General features: G+C 46.1%; 2 protein-coding genes across 5 annotated transcripts in view; both read right to left on the bottom strand.

Moving 5' to 3' along the window:
* Positions 1-2,355: 2,355 nt before the first annotated feature.
* Positions 2,356-10,306, bottom strand: MAL (mal, T cell differentiation protein). The gene is made up of 4 exons (XM_063391657.1): positions 7,606-10,306; positions 4,057-4,224; positions 3,368-3,493; positions 2,356-3,157 (listed from the first exon to the last, which is right to left on the bottom strand). Exons 1-4 carry the CDS (start codon positions 7,690-7,692, stop codon positions 3,083-3,085), a joined length of 456 nt encoding a protein of 151 aa, XP_063247727.1. The 5' UTR covers positions 7,693-10,306; the 3' UTR covers positions 2,356-3,082.
* A 1,723-nt stretch (positions 10,307-12,029) lies between these two features.
* GPCPD1 (glycerophosphocholine phosphodiesterase 1) overlaps positions 12,030-19,147 on the bottom strand; it is a 40,777-nt gene continuing 33,659 nt past the window's right edge. For all 4 annotated transcript variants that reach the window (XM_063391651.1, XM_063391655.1, XM_063391653.1 and 1 more), the window contains one exon: positions 12,030-13,806. In XM_063391651.1, coding sequence (XP_063247721.1) covers positions 13,680-13,806 — 127 coding nt within the window. In that variant the 3' untranslated portion in view covers positions 12,030-13,679. The remainder of the gene's footprint in view (positions 13,807-19,147) is intronic.

Below are 19,147 nucleotides of genomic sequence, written 5' to 3'. Positions count from 1 at the left end.
TGGGAAATGTGTGCTGACATTCAGCTGGCACCTCTGCTGCTGAGCCTAGGTCCCTACATAAAATTAATCTTTTGTGGCTTTACTGTTCCTTCAGGTTTGTTCATATTAGCACAGGGGTTTGTGTGGATGTTTTACCCAGCACACAGGTTGCTTGTCGCTCACAGACAGAGCTGGCTTTAAAATGAGAGACTCCTGCATTTTCCATGGAGCTGGCCATAATTTCCCATTAAAAATCAAATTCTCCTCCTGCGGTTCAGGAGAAGATGGAAGTTCTCCTCACTGATTGCATTGCTGGAGGCAAGGTATCCAACATGCAAATATTTGGAGAACAGTTAACAGTGGTGGTTAAACCATGTAGTTAAGCAAGAGCAGCCCAGATTACAATCTGGGCATAGTTAATGAATATGTCTGCAATCTTGTTTTTAATAGGACCTGAGGCTTTGCCTGCCTTCAAGTGCCCAGATTGGTTTAACTGGCATGTAATTGCCTGCTCTCTAGAGCAGATGCCTGCAGAGCTCCTTGTCCTGCTGAGGAAGCTGGAGAAGAGCAGAGGTGAGAATTCCACTGACACAACCAGCTGAACCCTGCTGGTGGCTGTGGGGCACAGTAGGCTCAGCGTTTCAACAGTATGAATGGGACTTGCTAATGCTCTGGAAAAAAAAGAAAAGCCTCATTTGTGGCTTTTTAAATGGGCTGCTCGATCCAGTTCCATCTGCAAGGGAATCCCAGCAATGGAGGGATACCAGTCTGGGGGGATCTGGGAATTCCTGAGCAAAGAGGGAGCGGCTCTGCAGGCAGGGAGTGCAGTGTGTTCAACAAACTGCAAGGGCCAGCCTTCCCACATCCTGGGGACCCCATGGAAGTGTCCCCAAGGGAAAAGGCTTGCCAGCCTGCAGTGTTCCCAGCAGAACAAATTCTCAGGTCAGTGCTGCCTCAGGGCTCCCTGAGGGAAGAGATGTGCTGCACACGTGGTCTGTAGGTCCTGGGAGATTCTCTGGGCAGCATCTTTCCCTTCAGGAAGCGTTGGGGGTGTGCCATTTCCCACACACAGCACCTGCCCTCGGCTGCCCTGCTTCCAGGGAATGTCAGGCTTCAGGGCTTTGCTGAGATGACAGGAAAGCTGGCACGATGAACCTGTTTGGGGTCATTTTCTTTCCAGCGTGCAGGGCAGGTGCACATTGCTGCAATTCAGCAGCCACCCCTCCCTGTGTCACTGCCAGGCAGGGACAGCCCTTCACCCTGCTCAGCTGCACGGGGTTGAACTTGGGCTCACAGCAGGACAGGATCAGAGTTCCAGCCCCATTCCCGAGGAGTTCATTCCTTCCTTCCATGTGCCCAGCCCTCCCCTGGGCGGGTGCTGTGGGGGAGGCACTCGGCAAACAGCCTGGGGACAGAAGGACGTGGAGGGGGACTGGTACAGACTGGTGTGAACTGGGTGGGCAAGGGGAAAGCAAAGGGCAAAGCAAGGCAGGAGGAATGAGACTGGGGCCGTGCCAAGACGTGGGCTGTAAATGTGATGGCCACAAGGCACAGGGACAGGGATGTGAGGGGACAGGCAGCAATGGAGGGTGCAGGAGGAACAGAGACAGCTCATCCCAAGGCCCAGGGTAGGGCTGCAGATCTCTTTGTAAACACATCCCAGCAGAAAGGCATCTTTGTGTTCCAATGTCACATTCAGGGGCGTTAATAGAACCTGGGCAGCAACACCCCCACACACACCCCTTGATGATGGCATGATGAAATTCATCTCAGCTAGTTTCAGCGGGTGGATGTTGGACTGCAGAGCCATGTGCCATTGTCCAAAGTGGCTTTGAGTTCCCTCCCTGCTCAGAAAAGGGATTTCTCTTCCCACCTCTCTAGTAACCAGTTCCCTGTTGTCACAATAACACAAGCAAAACAAGTCAGGCTGGTTTTCAGCGAGGAAAAAAACCCACAAATGTTTTCCTTAGTTTGCAATTAAAAATCTTCAAACCAAACCCATGGTGACAGGTCAAAAGTTTGCCTGGATATGAAGCAACAGAGGAGCCTCCAAGTCAAGTTTTATTTCCCTCTTCCTCTAGTCCTTGTTATCCAGAAACTTCAGGCTTAAAATGGAAGCATTTTTTGCTCCACAAACTAGAAGAGAGAATTTGACACCGCTGTTTTTTAGGCACCTCTAACTTGTTGAAAACATCCCTCTCTGGGTCTGAACCCCATGTCAGTTAATTCATTGTCATGGTTTAAGCCCAGCTGGCAACAGAGCTCCACAAAGGCACTCACCCAAACCCCGTGGTGGCACTGTCCTGTCAGGGTGCAGAGCTCCTGGGGCTGTGCCTGCATGCAGCAAAGGGAAAAGGAGCAGCAAGGACTCGCCCGTTCTCAAAATCACAGCAAACCCATCTTTATTAGTGACACCGTGGCAGTGTGTGAGAGAGCAGCCATTCACCAAAAGCAGCAGTTGAGTCTGACCACCCAGAGAATTCTCCTACAGCCTGCTGGGCCCCTTCCAGCTTTGTAGGGGGATCAAAGGCAGTGGTAATTCCTGGCGTGCTCAGAATTGAGCAGCACCCTTCAGGAGCTGTAGCCATCCACCTTGCTCCTGAGCCAAGTTAAATATTGTCCCCATTGCTCAGCACAAGTCTGAGAGGGCATTTTCAGGAACTGCATGAAAATATGAATTTGTGCAGCAGTTTTAGGAGGGGAAACAGACTTAAATGGGCACACAGCAATTAAAATGACACAGTTCCACACTTGTGCTCCTCGGTGCTTGTTCACATTTCCCCTGATACCAGTAACAACCCTGGACACATAAAACTGCAGTCCAGGGGTATTTTAGCCCTTTGAACCCAACTATACTATGTTCTTTAAAGCTGGATGGCTTTTTTATTATTATTATTTTGGCCCCAGCATCAAACTGGACCCAGCCTGAAAGATACTGAAGGGAAACAGAGTGTGTGAGGATATTCCTTTCTCTGGCAGGCTCCCTGTCTTCATCACCAAAACCCCACATAAAAAGCTGCTTGTTTATAGGCTATACATTAAAAAAGGAAACCCAAAGCCAGCCTGGAGATGGCAGCCGTTGTTCCTGGGGCTGCTCAGGCTCTCAGGACGATTTCCACCGCAGGAGCGAGAACACCTTGTGGATCACATAAAGCAGGGTGGCCACGAATGCGAACACCTGTGAGGGGAAAACACACCAGCCTGTCAGTTTGCTGTCACACGGCACTGCTCCAGCACCGAGCACACGCCTGGGGCCATGCCACGCGTCTGGGGACGTCCCTGCACGGGTGAGACTGCGACTGCTTTCTCCCCCCCTCGCCAGATTTGCACTTGAGGCCACTCCAGAGGCAAGTGCTGTTGTTTCCTTGCCCTCGTGGCAGGCACTCACCACGGCAGCAATGTTCTCCCTGTACAGCTGGTCCGGGGTCAGCTTGCCAAGACGGTAGGTCGCGTAGGCTTCCAGCACCGCGGCGCTGAGGTAGAACAGCGCTGCTGTCTCCTGGCAGATGACGTCCTAAGGAACAAGGATCACACAGTCACCTCCTGTTGGAGCTCTAGAAACAGAATTTGGGGGTTTAGTATATAGTAATGTGTGTGGGGCAGGATGGAGGAGGATCCTAAGTCCTTCTTTTTCACCTTCTTCTTCCTTCTTCTTCATTGGTTTGGGCTGTTTTCTGTAATTGGCTGATGGAGTCCGCATTGCAGACTTCAAGCAGTCAGTTATTGGGTTTAAAGTGAAAATAACTCAGGTGGCATTTCATAATTGGACAGATTGTCTTTGAAAAGACCTTGTAGAGAGAGAGAGGTAAGCCATTTTACCTCATTTCTCCAACTTGCTAGTTAGTGAGTCTGTAAATAGACAAATAATGAACATCCAAATCCGAACATGAAACCTGCATTTCCCGTGTATTAATCCCAGCCTTGGCAGAGAAAAAGAAGCCAGAACTGTCAGAACCTCCGAGAGGGTCACGCTGCCCCTGCAGCCACCCCCAGGCTGCAGCTAGGAGTGCAGCAGCAGCACCCTGCTCTGCAGGGCACAGCCAGGCAGGGAGGCCCTGGGCTGTCACAGGCACGTACCAAGGTGACCCAGCTGCCGCCGCCGCCGTGAGCCCCGCAGAAGTAGAGGCACAGCAGGGAGATGGACATGACGAAGCAGAACACGGAGACAAACATCACCCAGCCCTGCAGCATGGGGTTTGGGACCTTCGAGGATGCCACCAGGATCCACACAAGGCCCCCAAAGATCTGCAAGTCAAAGTGGGGGACAGGGTGAGCATGGGATAAAACGGCTTGTCCGGAGCAGAGCCAAAGCCATGCGCGCCTCTGGCACCGCACATGGCAACAGCCCCTGAGTTCTTCTCAGCCTCCACTTGAAACTGGGCATTTAGCTGGGAGCATCTGCCACTGAGCATGACCCACAAAAATTCCTCCCTGTTGCCCTGGCTCCTGGTGCCAGTGCCACTCACACCCTGCCTACAGCAGTGTGCTCAGGAGGCTGGCCCAGGCCCTCCTGAGGGCTGGTTTAATGAGCAGGGAGACTGACTCAGGACTGGGGTGTTTGCCTCACACCCAGCGTGTCAGATCCCTGCCAGGAGCAGTGTCAAACCCAGCCCACCTCCACACAGAGCACAGACAGCTGCCCTCACCAAGGCCACATGCAAATATCACTCTGAAAGGAGAGAACAGGCTGAGGAGAGGTTTCACTCTCTGGCTAGGGGAAAGGAGCCCGAGGCTCCTGCTTGGGAAAGGAAGCTTGTATTGCTGCTCCAGCTCTTTGGGTCATCCTTCCCTGGCTACACCACAGCTGTGCCTGGTCTTAGCTGCTGGTGTGGGAGCAGGTGGGACATTCTCAGCCAGCCTTGGGAGTTTGCCATGGGTTTTCGGGTGGTGCACAGGGACAGCTGTGTCTAGGCTCCATCCCTTCACCAGCAGACTCCTGTACAAGAGGATGGGAGCATGATGCTCAGTGCTGTGGAATGTCTGGAGTGCAGGTGGTGCCTTGGCACTGAAATGTCCCAAGTGCCAACTCATACTCATTTCCATTTCCATGGCATCTCCATTTCCTTCTAGGCATTTTGCAGGTGGAAAGGAAGTTTTATGATTTATGATTACTCAGAAAATGTTACATTTGTGTCACCCCACAGTTGTTGGCAAGTTCCTTGATGCCATGCACATTACATCAATTATATGGCTGAGATGTGGCAAAGACCTGAGTGAAAATGGGTCTTCCAAAATGCTGCTGTTCTGGTCCCTCTTGTAACAACCAAAGGCTGACACTTGAACACTAATGCAGTCCTTTTAATCACTCATGTGCTGACAAAACGAGTGAGTTGCAGCTGAAAATCCTGGGAAAAAGCGTTATGGCTGCTCCATTAAAATCAAGCACGAATCATGATGAGATATGAGGTGGGGCAAGAAGCACCACAGCTCAATTCCTATCTCTCACCATCTCTCCTTCCTGCAGGCCATGATTACTCACTCAGAAAAGTCTGTTTGACCTGGTTTGATTATTGACTTTGGTTTTATGGAGAAGACTCATAAAAAGCAAGGAAGGATTGAGAGGCTTTCAATAACTGACAGCAGGATGTGGACAGCAGTCTAAGAAAAAATTTGTCTTTAAATAGCTTTTACAAAGCAAACATGCCTGCTTTCAGCTTGTTTCAGCTTTCCCACATAGGTCTGGGTATCCATATGTGCAGAAAGTTCTTCAAATTAAATAGATTAGAAGAATTAAACTCAGCCTCACAAATTAAAAATAGTAGCTCTTAATCAGCCCATGCAAATGTAGCAACTATCTGATCTGTAGGTAGGATCTTCTGAAAGTTTCACAACTGTCTTAGTATTTAAAATCCCAATTTTATATTGTTTTGTTTTGTTAGCATCTTGGTAGGCAACCTGAGATTCCACTAAGGAATGAGAAACTCTTTATCCCTCAGAATGCTGTGATTCAAGGCAGCCACCTCCTTTGTACACAGCAGAGGTCACACAGCTGCACAGCCCAGAGTCTTCCGGGAGATGGAGAAATCCAGTCATGCTGCATTCCTCCTTCCTGGGTGGTTCCTGGGCCTTCAGGATGCACATTTCCAGACCTTACCCAAACCAAAAGATAGGGTGCTCATTCCAGCAAGCTGCCCTGCCAAATCCCCTGGAGACAGGGATTACAAACAAACAGTTCAAGGGGAACAAGCTGGCTGAGGCCAAAGGCAGGCTCAGCACCAGGACTAGCACAGCTCAGTGGCAGGGGTGGCTGGCAAGTGTCTGCCCAGCCACAACCTCCAGAGGCACTTAGCATCCTCTGTGGGAACTAGGAAAAGCAGAAAACTCTCAGAGCAGTGCAGGGGTAGGCCTAAAGTTAAAGAGATACCAGAATGAGAACATGGAACAATGAGGCTGTGGTTTTGTGCTGTGTAGAGTTGGGCCTTAGCAAAAGAAAAATATGTTAAGCAAGATAATAGAAAAGTTTAATAATATGCCTGTAAACTCTTAACAATTTGCTATGGGCAGCCTTATAACACAGAGAATTCTGGCTGCTGTGGCAAGATGGGGGCTGTTGCCATCTTTCAATTGTCTCACCCTGCAATGAGGGTGATGTTGCAATGAAAGCTCGAGGAACATCTCCCAGCAGTCCCATCCCATTACTTGGAAATATTAATATCCAACAATCCTCCCTCCCATAGCTGCAGGAAAGCTGGAGCTGGCTCTCAGGCAGAGGCCAGCTCTGCAGGGCACCTCTGAAGCAAAGCCTCTCTCTACATCCTTCTTGCTGCATTGTTCTCACCGGGAGAACCAAGGAAGTGCTGTAAATACCAGGAGTGTGGACCAAGCCGGGTGACAGGAAAGGATTTGGTACCAGATGACAAAGATGAGGTTTTTACCATTAAATAATCTGAATGCCGTCCTATAACACTCAGCCAAAACTTTCAGTGCTGGACCAAAGCACTCAGAATCTGGAAAAAAGCCTCCCAAGCTCTCGTGAGGAGAGCACGTTTCGTGAGTGGGGCAGAGGACATCGGGAAAAGGTTCAAGTGGAGACTTTGTATCTTATAACCAACGCTCCCAGCAAATGCTTTTAACCACACGTCCCAAACCCATTAAGATTACGATCTGGCTCTGCTCAATGAAGTCACAATGTGGAAAGAAGTTACCGGGTGTTTGCTCACCCTTTGCTCGGCCGCACGCCCCAGCAGCCGCGCACCTGCGGCTCGGGAGCGCCGATGGAGCGGCACAGCCTCGGCTGGCGGGGCTCTGCTCGGCTCTGCCAGCGAATCCCTCAGCTCCACGGCAGCAGCTCATCCTCTGCCTGTGCGAGCCGCTAAAATCACCCTCCCGGTAATTAACCAGCTCCATTGGGAGAGCTACTTTAAACCCACCGGCAACCCTGCCGCGTGTTTGTGGCAGAAAGTTACGGGGTTTTTCAAAGGCACCCGAAAAATCCCACTGCAGACTAAAGGAGAACTTCAGAGCCTCAGGCCCTGTGGTTTTCCCCAAGAATGACCTGCCCCCAGCTGCTGGCAGCTCAGGGAGCTGGCGTGTCTGGGGACAAGTGTCACCCCTCAGGCACCCGCAGCATAGCCCATAACGAGTGCCCGACCCGCGGCCCTCCCCAGGGGAAAAGGCAGCACTCACGATTTCAGGAATGAAGAGCACATCTGGGAAGGTGGTCAGGACGGCCAGGCCGCTGGGCAAAGTGCTGGTGGAAGTTGAGGAGGACATTGGAAGCCTCTGGCACGGAGATCGTGGGCCACTCTGCTCCTCACTGCTGAATGCAGGCTCCTTACCTCTCCCTCTCTCGCTTCCTCTTTTCCTCCCCTTGCTGCTCTCTTTTCTTCCTCTTTTCCTGCCCTTCCTGCTCTGGTTTCTTTCCTCCCTGCTTCCTGCTGACAGATGAAGACAGCTGTGAGTGGCACAGGTGTGGCCAAGCCCTGTGACCTGCAGTCACATGGGAGGGGTTCGGAGATGCAGGGGCAGCCCCGGGGCGTTGGCAGCAGAGCCCGCCTGTCCCCTCAGCGTGCCGGGCAGGTCCCTGGGCAGAGCAGGGCAGGGTGGCACCGGGGTGACAGCTGAGGGCAGCAGGGGACACCTGTGCCCATCCACCTGGACAGCCTGGCATCCCCTTTTCTGAGGTGGCCACGGCAGAGGACACCGGGGTGGCTGGTGGCCAAGGTAGGCCAGGATGGGACACAGGGCCCACACAGCCAGGTGTGAGGGCAATCACCTCCATCATCTCAGGAGATTGGAAATGCCAAGGGAACACAAATGACCCAAAATGATGAGACTTCTCAAGCAGTTTCACTTTTTTCCTTTTTGTCTGTAGTCCACGGGAGCAAGTCACTCCCCTTCCTCTTCCTATGGAATATTTACTCCTTGGGCACACAGCTAAAACTACAGGACTCCAGAAGCTGAGGCCAAAAAGTGCAAAGAAAGGACCTTCTTTGAGAAAGGAAGACTGTGGAAAGTGTCCCTTGGAGAAAGGAGTGAGGCAGATGAGTGGAGGAGGCTGCAACATCAGAAAAATTGGGTAAATGCTTTTAATAAGCAGATTAAGTGAGGGGCGGGGTTACATGGCAGAGCAGGCACAGAACCACAGAGCTGGTGGAGCAGTGAAGGGATGGGATGGATGCCTCTTACCCAGACCTTGAACTCTCTTATTTCCAGTCTATTGAAGCAAAAACATGTAAGTAGATAATGCTGCCTTTTTTTTTTCTGGGGGCCTTTTCTCACTTAAATGCAGAGTCCATGCTGACCTTCACGGCTTCCTCAAAGGTGGGAGAGTTTCTGCTGCATCCACCTGATTTCCCACTTCTCTAGTGAGATTCCATTTCCCCTAAAGTGACACAACTACACACAAAGGATGAAAACTCGGGTATGAGGGAGACCTAGAAACCAGTCAGCAAAGAGTGAGAGCTGGAAGCAGTGGGAATGCAGGCACTGGAGCTGGGGACACAGACACAGCTCCAGAGGGGTCTCACTATCCCTATAAGGACAGGGACGAAGCTCTCCTGTTCCTGGAACCATGCCACTGGTGTGGGGAACAAGCAACTGCAAGGGGAGGGGCAGGGGCACTGGTGCTGCTCCATTTGGAAGGGCTGGGACAGCTTTAAAGAGCCCCTTGTCTTATTTACACTTTTTTGGTGACAGGTTAAAAAGCAGGGGGTTTAGCAGAACACTGGGTTCAGTGGTGAAGAATGCTGAGACCAGCTTGACCAAACTCTCTTAAATCAGGCCCCTCAGGAGGGTGCTCTCCTGACTGAGGTGGGCATCAACAGGGATGTGAGAGGCTGCTAGGGAAGTGAGAAACCAAAATTTTGAGCAGAAACCAAAGCGCTGGTAACTTCTGCCTCAAACCTGTTCTGCTGAGGGCAACACAGAATCGAAGAGTTGCAGGACAATCAACCTCTTCATACTACAAAAGATCAGTCCCAGTTTTCCCAGCACATCTCCTTTGGATGCATGAAGATCGTTCCCTTGGGGGGAACATCCATCAGGGACACCTCTGGAGGCTGAATGAGAGGCTTGCCCACGGTCATGGGTGAGTAACACCAATCTCTATTTGATAGTTACTAAGCTAGCTATATTATTGGTGCCATATACAGAGCACTGTATTAGCAGCTTTACTGTGTAGTAAATAATTCTGATCAGATTGTCGTTTTGCCATTTTGCATTTTTATCTGTTTACATGTTCATCTAATCATTATCATTTAAATAAAGCAGTCATTTATTCTTCCTTGTCCTTGTCAGGTGCTGGCCACCTGGAAGAAAAGGATGACAGGGTTCCCTAGGGAGGTAGAAACCACTAAGAGCTTTCTGTTCTGGAAAGGTTTCTCTGAAAGAGATCCCTGCACATACACAGTTTTGGAGCTGGTATCCAAATACATTATCCAAAATCCATAAAGAGGATGAGGATGTCTTTGCTAAAGAAAGCACCTCACCCCATCAGTGGTGGTGCAGGAGATGCTGCCCCAGGGAGGTACAAAGCAGCAACAGCTCTTTGGAGAGAACTTCTGTGCTAGAGCAGTCCCTGGTGGATATATTCAACACTGGAGGCAGCATCCACATTTTGGTGCAGGGCTCCTGGGAGCGGATTGCCCCCACACAGGAAGTGCCACAAAAGAAAGCAGGTGCTGGCATTTACCTCCCCTGGGGAGCCTCTTATCTGCACCAGGAACACTGGGGAGAGCTGCTTGCTTTCCAAAATAAATGAATTTCTTTTTGTCCTGGCACATTTTGCCAGTAGGGTCTAGACACTTTTGACTTCCAGTCTGCACTTTGGGTTTCTCAGGCAGTGTGACAGTACATTGAATTGTCTAGGAAGTACACAGGGGTATATTTGGATGCTGAGAAGGGAATCACCTCAGTGCAGTTCACAGGTTATAAAAGAAAGGTACAGTCCAGCAGTGGCTCTTTCTTCCAGGACCTTCTCAGTGGGAGCAGCTGCTGGAGGTTCTTAATTTTGGACATAGATTCTGTGAGAGAATCTGAGGGCACACAGTGAAAAGCAAGAGCAGAGAGCTGCATGTGCTGCAGTTTACAGGCTGTGAGAGGAAGGGGAAGGCCAGGGCTGGCTTTCTTTTCTAAGAACTGTATGGAAGCAGATGCTGGCTGTTAAAAGCTTTGAAGCTGGGCTCAGGGAGTTTGATATGATGGATGGAGCGGAGAAGGAAATTACCAAACTTCAGAATGTAGGGTGTAATTCCAGGGGTGTGACACAAATGTGGAGCAAGCAAGGGTTTCCCCAGCTGGCAGCTGTTGTGACCAAGACTTTTGCTGCATGTTTACAGTTCAGGTACAAGATCCATGTGACTGAAAATACACAAAGGCCCAGTTATTTGGAGAAATTCTAGAGGTAGCATCCAAACTTCCTGGGTGGAAAGTGCCACTGCATATTGTAACACACCAGCTCTGCCATGCCCAGCTCCATACACACACAGAGATATAAATACACACAAGGACAGACATCATTTCCATGGTCAATGGCTGTCCCTCCAAGGTGTCTGCAGAGTTCATTTAGCACGTGATGGAGTTCTGTCCATCCCAGCTGTCTTCCAGGGCAGCAGAGCTGGTGGAACTGGAGCAGTCCATACTCACTGTCCCTGGTAGTCGTGACACACAGTGGGAGTGCCATGCAGCAACCAATACTATAGATGTAGAGCCAAGTCTTTGGGTGGGCCAAAAGGGAATGCTCCAAAATCAAGAGAGAAATTCTGTCTCCCCTACTACAGCTCACACAGCTCTGGATTAAAATTCTCTAGTGGTCCCTCGACTGGAGCAAAGCCATGCCCTGGAGCAGGCTGGTCTCCAACAAGCACTCCAAAGCAGCAGGTGGCAGTTTCCCCTGCCACATCCCAAATTCCTGCTCTGCCAGATGGCAAATTCCTGCTCTGCCAGATCCCTCTACCCCATCTGCAATGCCAGGGGCTGTGGCAGAACAGCTGCTCAGCCAGGCCACGCTGTGAGCTCAGCTCCAAGACCTGGCACAGCAGGAGAGCTGTTGAAGCTCCTCAGGGTTGCAGGAAGTGGCTGACACAACTCACTCAGTAAAAAGGCAGTCAGCAAGGAAACCCTGACACTAATGCTGCTCCAAACTGTCCTGTAAAATCAGCACAGTGGGTGTGGATTTATTTGCACCCCTTGCCCCTCAAACAGAACAGGCAAAAATGCTATTCCCTGAGCACTGAAGGCTGGGAAATAAGATTTTAAGGGAGCCTAAGGCCTCCTGAGCATCTCAGTGGGATTATTCTGAGAGAGTGCTTCCCACAGCACAGCTTTAAACCCCCTTTGAACAGAACAGAGCAGAATTCAACATCCCTGTGGGTGTGCTGCCCAGCTCCCACAAGCAGTGACACAAACTCTGCTAGGAGCTGGGTATCCGTTGGCAAAGCCCTCAAGACCTGTCAAGAGGATCCCACAGGGTACATAAATGAGGAAAAAAAAATTTAAGAATTAATCACACAGGTGAGGAATGTATCAAGTAACAGCCACAGGTTCCTGATGCCAAGATTCTGGTTCAGTGCCCCCTCCCCTTCTCAAAAACACAGCTCACACACTTGCAGTTTTGTTTAGGGTTGTTTTGCGGTTTTGTTTGGGTATTTTTTTTAATAAAAGAAGGCTTCCAGATACCTCATCACGATTGTGCTGTTTGTGCAGGACAAACAAACTTTAAATACTAAAATGCACAAGTCAAAACAAGCTGTTTCAAACTGCTCAGCAGTGCAGGCTCAAGCACTTATTTGCAATGGCTTTACTCTTTGTACAATCGGTTCTATATGTAGCAATGACTGAATATAAAGAATATAGTACATACTATTGTTTTCATTGTCAATTTACAAGAGAAAAAAAATAAATATTTTCCATTCTTATTATACATTAACACTTCAGTAGAAAGTTACAGCTGTTGTGTTGGCATGACCTGCAAAGTCAGGAGGAGAAGGGACATGCATACTTATCTATTAAGAACTCTAACCTATGACTTTGTAATAAATTACAGAGGATAGATACCAGCCAACAGAATACTGATTATCTGAATTCAGTACATTTGTGATTCCTGCCCCATGGGAAAAGCCAAAAAATCTTGCAAAATACAAAAGCCAGTAGCTTGTGTTATGTAAGTAAGACAAACCACGTGTGGTAGAGCCTCTTCTCCAAATGTTTGTGAGCAACAGGCTTGTGGTTTTCAGGCAAAGGAGATTAAGTTGTTGAGTTGGTCCTTGCACCCTTCACACATAACTAGCACCATAAAGATGCAAGGACCTCAGCAAACACCTAGATTTCATGCTTAATAGATAAAGCATGCATTTTGTAAAGTCTGTGCAGGGTACATAGTCTGGTCATTAAGGTTACTGTGTAAAAAGATTCCGACCACTGAAGATGTTACTGTAATTCTGTTAAGATGATTAGCAACATTTTAAAAGTTTAGCAGGCCTGTGTGGGATTAATGAAAAACCTGTACTTCCCTACGACTGCTGTGCACGGGCACTGTACCACTGAACTGAGAGCTGAGGAAACAAAGGCAGCAGCCTGAATGTTCAATTGAGTGGGGAAAAATGAGCTGCAGTTTGCTAAAAATAATAATAATAAATATTTGAAAATGGCACGAAGCTTTGTACAGGAGGATCTACCAGTGCAAATACATATACATGAGGTACCAATTCGTTCAGATCTTTTTATAGGCCAGGACTATTTATATGTATCTTAAAATCACTTTCTTAATTTCCTGCTGTCAGATAAATGCTACAGCTTGTCAGCCTGTATGTAAAATAAAAATCAAAACAAATTCTCAGCATATTCAATATCAGATAATTGGAATTTCTCTACTATTTAGTTTCAGAGCTTTCACTACTGAGACTGTTTAAATAATTTTTGTTTTCTTTTAAAAAGCCCAAGCAATAATTTTCTTTTTCAAGATTTGAGATTATTTTGAGGAAAAAAGTTAAAAGTGTATATGTAAATTGGAACAATATCACTGGCTGAATATTTTAACATTGTTTGAAATTTTACTAAGAACTGTTAGGAATGAGGAACACAGTTATTGCTATTTGAAGACTTAAAATTAAAACAAACCAACCTGAAAGCATAGACAGAACTATTCCAATGGTGAAAATTCTATAGATACAAAACAGCATTCTGCCTAAAATTAGTCCTTTTGCATCTCAACACTCTTCAAGTTATCTACAGCTTTCTCTTCCAAGTAACTAGGATGGCATTTACATGGATTTGAAGTGGCTAACTGAGGGACACACACAGCTTTTCAACTCTGGCAGTTCTTTCTTGAGACGTTCCAGCTGCTCCACCTGGAATATATTTGGCTGTTCAGGATTTGAGTCGTATATCCTGAATAAAAGAGAAAAGAAAAAACACTGATCAGTATAAACAAGCAGTCCAAAGAAATGTACACCAGATGAAGCACCTGGGATTTCTTCCTTAACAGCAAAATTAGGTCCCAAGGACAATTTGTTTGGGTTTAGTACTCTGAGTGTTGCTGCTCATCTCCCAATATAAAATGGCATTCCCTTTACACAGACTAGTTAGTGTTGCATTGGATATACTAAAAACCTGTGATTTTACAGGTGGCACAAAGCAGTGCAACAAGAGCAGTGTTCCAGGCTTCAAAGCACAAGCAATTTCAGAGTCCTGGGATTATCTGAGCAGACTGTGATACACTGCTTGCACAGAATACTGCACAGAGTGTATACTTCCTGTTTCAAGAAGTATTTCGCCTCCCTCCAGTTCAGAACTTTTTAAAATTACCATAATTACCACAATATTAAGTGAGGAGTGAAAAACCAGAAAATCTGACCTCTCTCCACACCTAATGCAAATTAACCCTCCACACTAATTCAACAGTCTATCCCCTTTTCATTTTCTTGTTTTCACACATGTAAACAAAGCTGCAGATTTGAAATGTCAGCATCATACCAGATTGTCCAAATCCAAACCACATTTTGAGTGACAGTGTGAGCACTGAGCACAACTCAAACACTGTTCTGGTGTAATTCATTACACAGATAAAGCATTGGTGCTCCTGTAACCTAACAGTGGTACAGCACCTCTTGTGACAAGGGTATACCTTGATTTCCCAACATTAATTTGTAATGCCAGCATGTTGATATCCAAACTTTTAATCCTGGCACCTACTTGCTCTCACTTTTAGATGTTGCACATACACAGTTCCAGGTATGGCAGGTCTCCAGGGTTATCTCCTTCAAATGAAAACTTTTGCAAGAAATTACCATGGCCTCTGCCTTAGTCTTTAACACTGTTCATACTTCACTTGAGATTCCTTCAAGAAAGTAGTTTGGTTTTATTTCACCATCCTTTGCCTCTCACACATTTTCAAGTTCTGCCCAAAAGGAACCAATGCCACTAACAACACAATGCAGTGCTGATGTGAGAGAGTGCAAGGGGCCCTTTTAACCTGACAGGACATCTTGTGAACTGCTGGCAACTCTGAGACACCAAGAAAAACATGCAGCTCCAAGATGGGTACAAAAATGGGATTCCAAACTCTTCCAGGGGAAATATTGACATGGATCACAGTAAGGTCAGGGACGATTTCTGTGAAGAGACTCCTAGAAGTGAGGGTAGATGCTGTCCAGTTTGATGAAATTCAAACAGAAGGCACAGCATTTAAATTATTTGCACAGCACTTATACTCCAATACGAAGATATGACCCAAATTTGCCCAAAGGAAGCTTTCTGCAAAATAACAGGTCTACCTTCCTTCCTTCCTTCCTGTGCTTTCTTCAGTTGAGTCAGCTGACACCTTATGAACTTCCCTGTGAATTCCAGAGAAAACATTGAAACTTGAGTATAGTTTTCTATATAAAAAACATACTAGGAACTAAGAATCTGAAGTCCTTCCCATCAGTTAGCTACTAGAAAATGAAACCATGGTTCTAAGCCCTTTGTTCCTAGGACATGGCTAAACCTGTTTCTAAGCAGCTTCTGGCAAGTATTTTACTACTAGTTTTTTTACTAGAACAAGTATAGACTCTTTAATTCATGCTCCATTCTAAATTCTTTTCAATTGAGATTCTGGGTGAATTCAACCCTCCAAGCTCCTTTCAAGCTGCCCACTAGAGCCAGTCCACTCCAGTGTGTGCATACAGTTTCTTTTAAACCAAAAGCAGAGAAGACAACTCAAAGCAGATCTTCAGAATTTCTTGACTCTGGCTTTTTGTTTGGGTCCACAAAAGTACATCCCCAGTTTGCAGCAACAGGGTTCCAGTACTTCTCTAATTATTTCCAACATCACTGCAAAGATAAGGAATAAACTCTCACCTCCCTATCCCTCCATTCTTCATTTCAAGGACACTTACTTGGAAGCAATTATGCAATAAAGTTTCTCCATCTGAGCTCCTATTAATAAGTAAGCCCTGCAGAAGACTGATAATTCCTTCAAACATTACTTTTTAAAGTAAGCATCTTCTACAAAAGGCTTGCAGGACATTGCAGGGCTCTGCAGCGGGTGTAAAACTGATGTGTTTGGCTCCTGAAAGGAGTTTTGCAACCTCTGAAAACACATACAAGACAAGAGGCAGCAGCACTGAAATAGTTTTCATGCTCAGAACTGAAGCTTTTGATTAAAGCTTTTCACTTTTATTTAGATCTCAAGGAAAACTTGAGTTTACCTTGCAATTCTGAAACAGGGAAGACTTAGACTGTCATTACACAGAATCTTAATTCAGTCAGAGTAGATTATAAACGAACTCATACTACGCTTCCTCCACACATCCATGCTGTTATTTAAGGCACATGCAGTTTCAGGCAAACAGGGCAGCCCAGATTCCAGCAGTCTTCTGCTTCTGAGAAGTGTTTAAAATGCTTTGGATTTGATGGCCAGCTAAACTTGTGAAAATGTTGGGAAGTTACTAATACCAATCAAGCACAGCTTTTGCCTGCAAATGCAACATGCAGCTTAAGGAACTGCAGTGTTTGGACAAAGCTCTCAGCATCCACGTCTGGGAAATACTGATTTAGTATTTTTATGCAGTTCTGTGTATTGTTCAACAAACAAAATTCAAAGTAAAGTGAATGAGAAAAGATGATGCAAGTGTAAGCTAGCACCCATCCCTCTCCACATTGGTATTGAATTCAACAGCCAGCAGGTGTAAAAACACAAGGCTGCATTGATCTTAGTGAGTTAAGTATATTCAAATACAGAAATATTTTCTGGACTGTTTAAAAAGCCTATCCGGGAGAAAAGCACCAGATCAATCACCCCAGAAATTCTGCTTTTAAAATCGGCATTTTAACCAAGCCAGAGAATTTCACAATAGGTTGGAATTTCTTCTAATTAAAATCTAAACATCAGACTAATAAAGCATTTTAAGGGTGTGGGTGTGCAGACAGAAGACACTCAGTCATGCACATCCAGCACTTTCCTGTGTAAGAGCCCAAATAAAAGTTTGAATGCAGATGTGGCACCTTTCTGTAGAGGCTGCCCTTTTAACTCAAATAATTTGGTTACAAACTGAGACGAATGGTAGTCAAACACAGGAAAATAGGAAAATACCATCCCAGAACTTCTGTTTGGATTAATGACTTTGGGTGTATATGTAATAATCTGCAGCCCAAGTGGAGAAAGGCCTGGATGGGGGGAGGGAGTGCATTTGTGCTCTTCCCTCTGCCCCACAGAGATCAGCCTTTTCATATTTTTGGCATTTGTAAGCTTCCCAGATTTAGTCTTGCAGTTTTTCTCCATGCAAAGCCAAGCCAGACCCCCTACCTGCATTTTTATTTGCCCAGTGCTTGTTATCACCAACTTTTGGTATTCAGGACACAGTTTTTCTGCCATCTTCACAACTGGCTACAGTGTTTTGGCCAATTCTACATGGATGATTAAAGTTTGGAAAAACACAGCTTACAGAGATAATCTCTATGCACGCAGTTCAAAATCTCAGAAATAACTATGGCACACTCAGTGCCACATAGAAAGCAACCTAAAATTCACTGGAATTTCTCTATTCACTTCCTGGATTATTCAGGTAATTAGCACTTAACAAGGTGTAAGTAAAGGTCTAGTGAACAGCAACACAATTTGATATACCATATTTGCTAGGTATCTGACTTGGCCATAAATCCAGAGAACAAAAATTTTCCAGAGAAGAAGCACCATCTCAGTTCAGCCCTAGGAATATTCTGGAATTTGAAGACAACAATAGCATGAACTGGCTTTACACTAAAACAGATTACTGCAGCCCCTGCTTATTTCTAGACCTTGGAACAGCCATGTAGATCTCTCTCTCTTGAGCTCTGCTTTTTAAATTTAGTTTTAAGTTTATTTATTTCTAAACTCCAAACAGCACAGAATATGGATGCTGACACCATACGTATTTCAACTCCTAATATTAATTTCAAGTCTCAAATGATCTGCAAGACTCACTCTTTACCCAGCAGCTCCAGCTGTGAGTGGAAATGTTGGCTGCCAAATTCTACATTCCTACATTGCAGGACTTGCAGGTACCACCTGCATTTCAAAATGTCCACCTTGAGACCTCTGATGCAACTTTCAGAAAGTGTCGTATCCCTAACCTGTATAAAGATTGAATTTCATTTTATTCACACAATCAGTAAAACCTGAAAAGTAATAAAGAATTGCAAAGGGACATTCCACTGTTTGTTTTGGCCTACAAAAAAAAAAAAAAAAAAAAAAAAAAAAAAAAAAAAAAAAAAAAAAAAAAAAAAGAAGGAAATGACATTTAGAAATTACACTTAACAACCCTGCAATAACAGCTTCGGAGTTAATACTAATTTTGGGGTTCCTCTCCAAAAAATGGGAAGAAGTTGAAGTGGAAGTGACAGAGGAGGCAGGCAGCGAGAGGAGAGATGAACAATGTTAAGAATCCAGATGATCTAAATAGGAAGGAAGGTAGGGAAATTTTTGTTCAGTTAAATCCACAAGGAAATTCAGCCTTCCAATGAATTGGCTGGTTATCAAAAAGTGAGATAAAAAGTGTTCTCCTCTCCTACTGCAACTTAAAACACACCAAACAGTACAATAAAGTGACATGTGGCTGACTTGCAGCCTCGACGTAAATGCCACAACGTTTAAGTAGGGTGGAGTATCTAAAGCAATGAGGCTGTCACCCACTTTACTGTTTTACCACAATAGTGAGTATCTCCTGCACAAGAAGTAATTAACAGCTCTGGATTAGCAGACATGAGATGAAGAGACATTTTACACTTTATGCAGCAGTGTTTGATTAAAACACCCCACCAATAACAGAGCACTTGAACTTCTGTAGAGCACAGAATAAAATCTCATTACCCTGGGACTGCACACCACACAGCTAGAGGATTGTTCCAGCTGCACTCTAGTGTAGGGCAGTTTTTCACTGACTACAGGGCTCCCACTCCAGTGAGAGTTTTCCTGTGGTGAAACAGGGCTTGGTGTCCGTGTCTCCCATCTGAGGCTGATCCCCAGTGTAAAAACCCAGTTATTCCTCTTTTTCCTGCCAATGAACAGGAGACATTCTCCTTGTACAGCACAATTAGTGACAGCTACACCCACCACCTCAAAAGGACTCTCAGCAGATTGAAGAGACTTAACTATTTTTTTTTACACTGAGAGCCTAGAGCAAACACATTTGATTTCTTGCCCCTAGATATGATTAAACTGACTCTCAGTTTTCACTTTGTAAAACAGTGCCTTTAACAATTATTGATACCC

The sequence above is a fragment of the Prinia subflava genome, chromosome 2 (assembly GCF_021018805.1).
Source record: "Prinia subflava isolate CZ2003 ecotype Zambia chromosome 2, Cam_Psub_1.2, whole genome shotgun sequence".
Classification (NCBI taxonomy): domain Eukaryota; kingdom Metazoa; phylum Chordata; class Aves; order Passeriformes; family Cisticolidae; genus Prinia; species Prinia subflava.
Note: the sequence above shows the minus strand (reverse complement) of the source record. Positions and strands in the feature narration are given on the sequence as shown.

Bases quoted from the DNA above. Each gene is read 5' to 3' on its own strand.
- MAL (XM_063391657.1), bottom strand. From the start codon at position 7,692: ATGTCCTCCTCAACTTCCACCAGCACTTTGCCCAGCGGCCTGGCCGTC. The intron at 3,494-4,056 runs GTACGTGCCTGT...CTTGTTCCTTAG, and splicing joins GCGGCAGCTGGGTCACCTTG to GACGTCATCTGCCAGGAGAC. The intron at 3,158-3,367 runs GTGAGTGCCTGC...TTCCCCTCACAG, and splicing joins GGGAGAACATTGCTGCCGTG to GTGTTCGCATTCGTGGCCAC.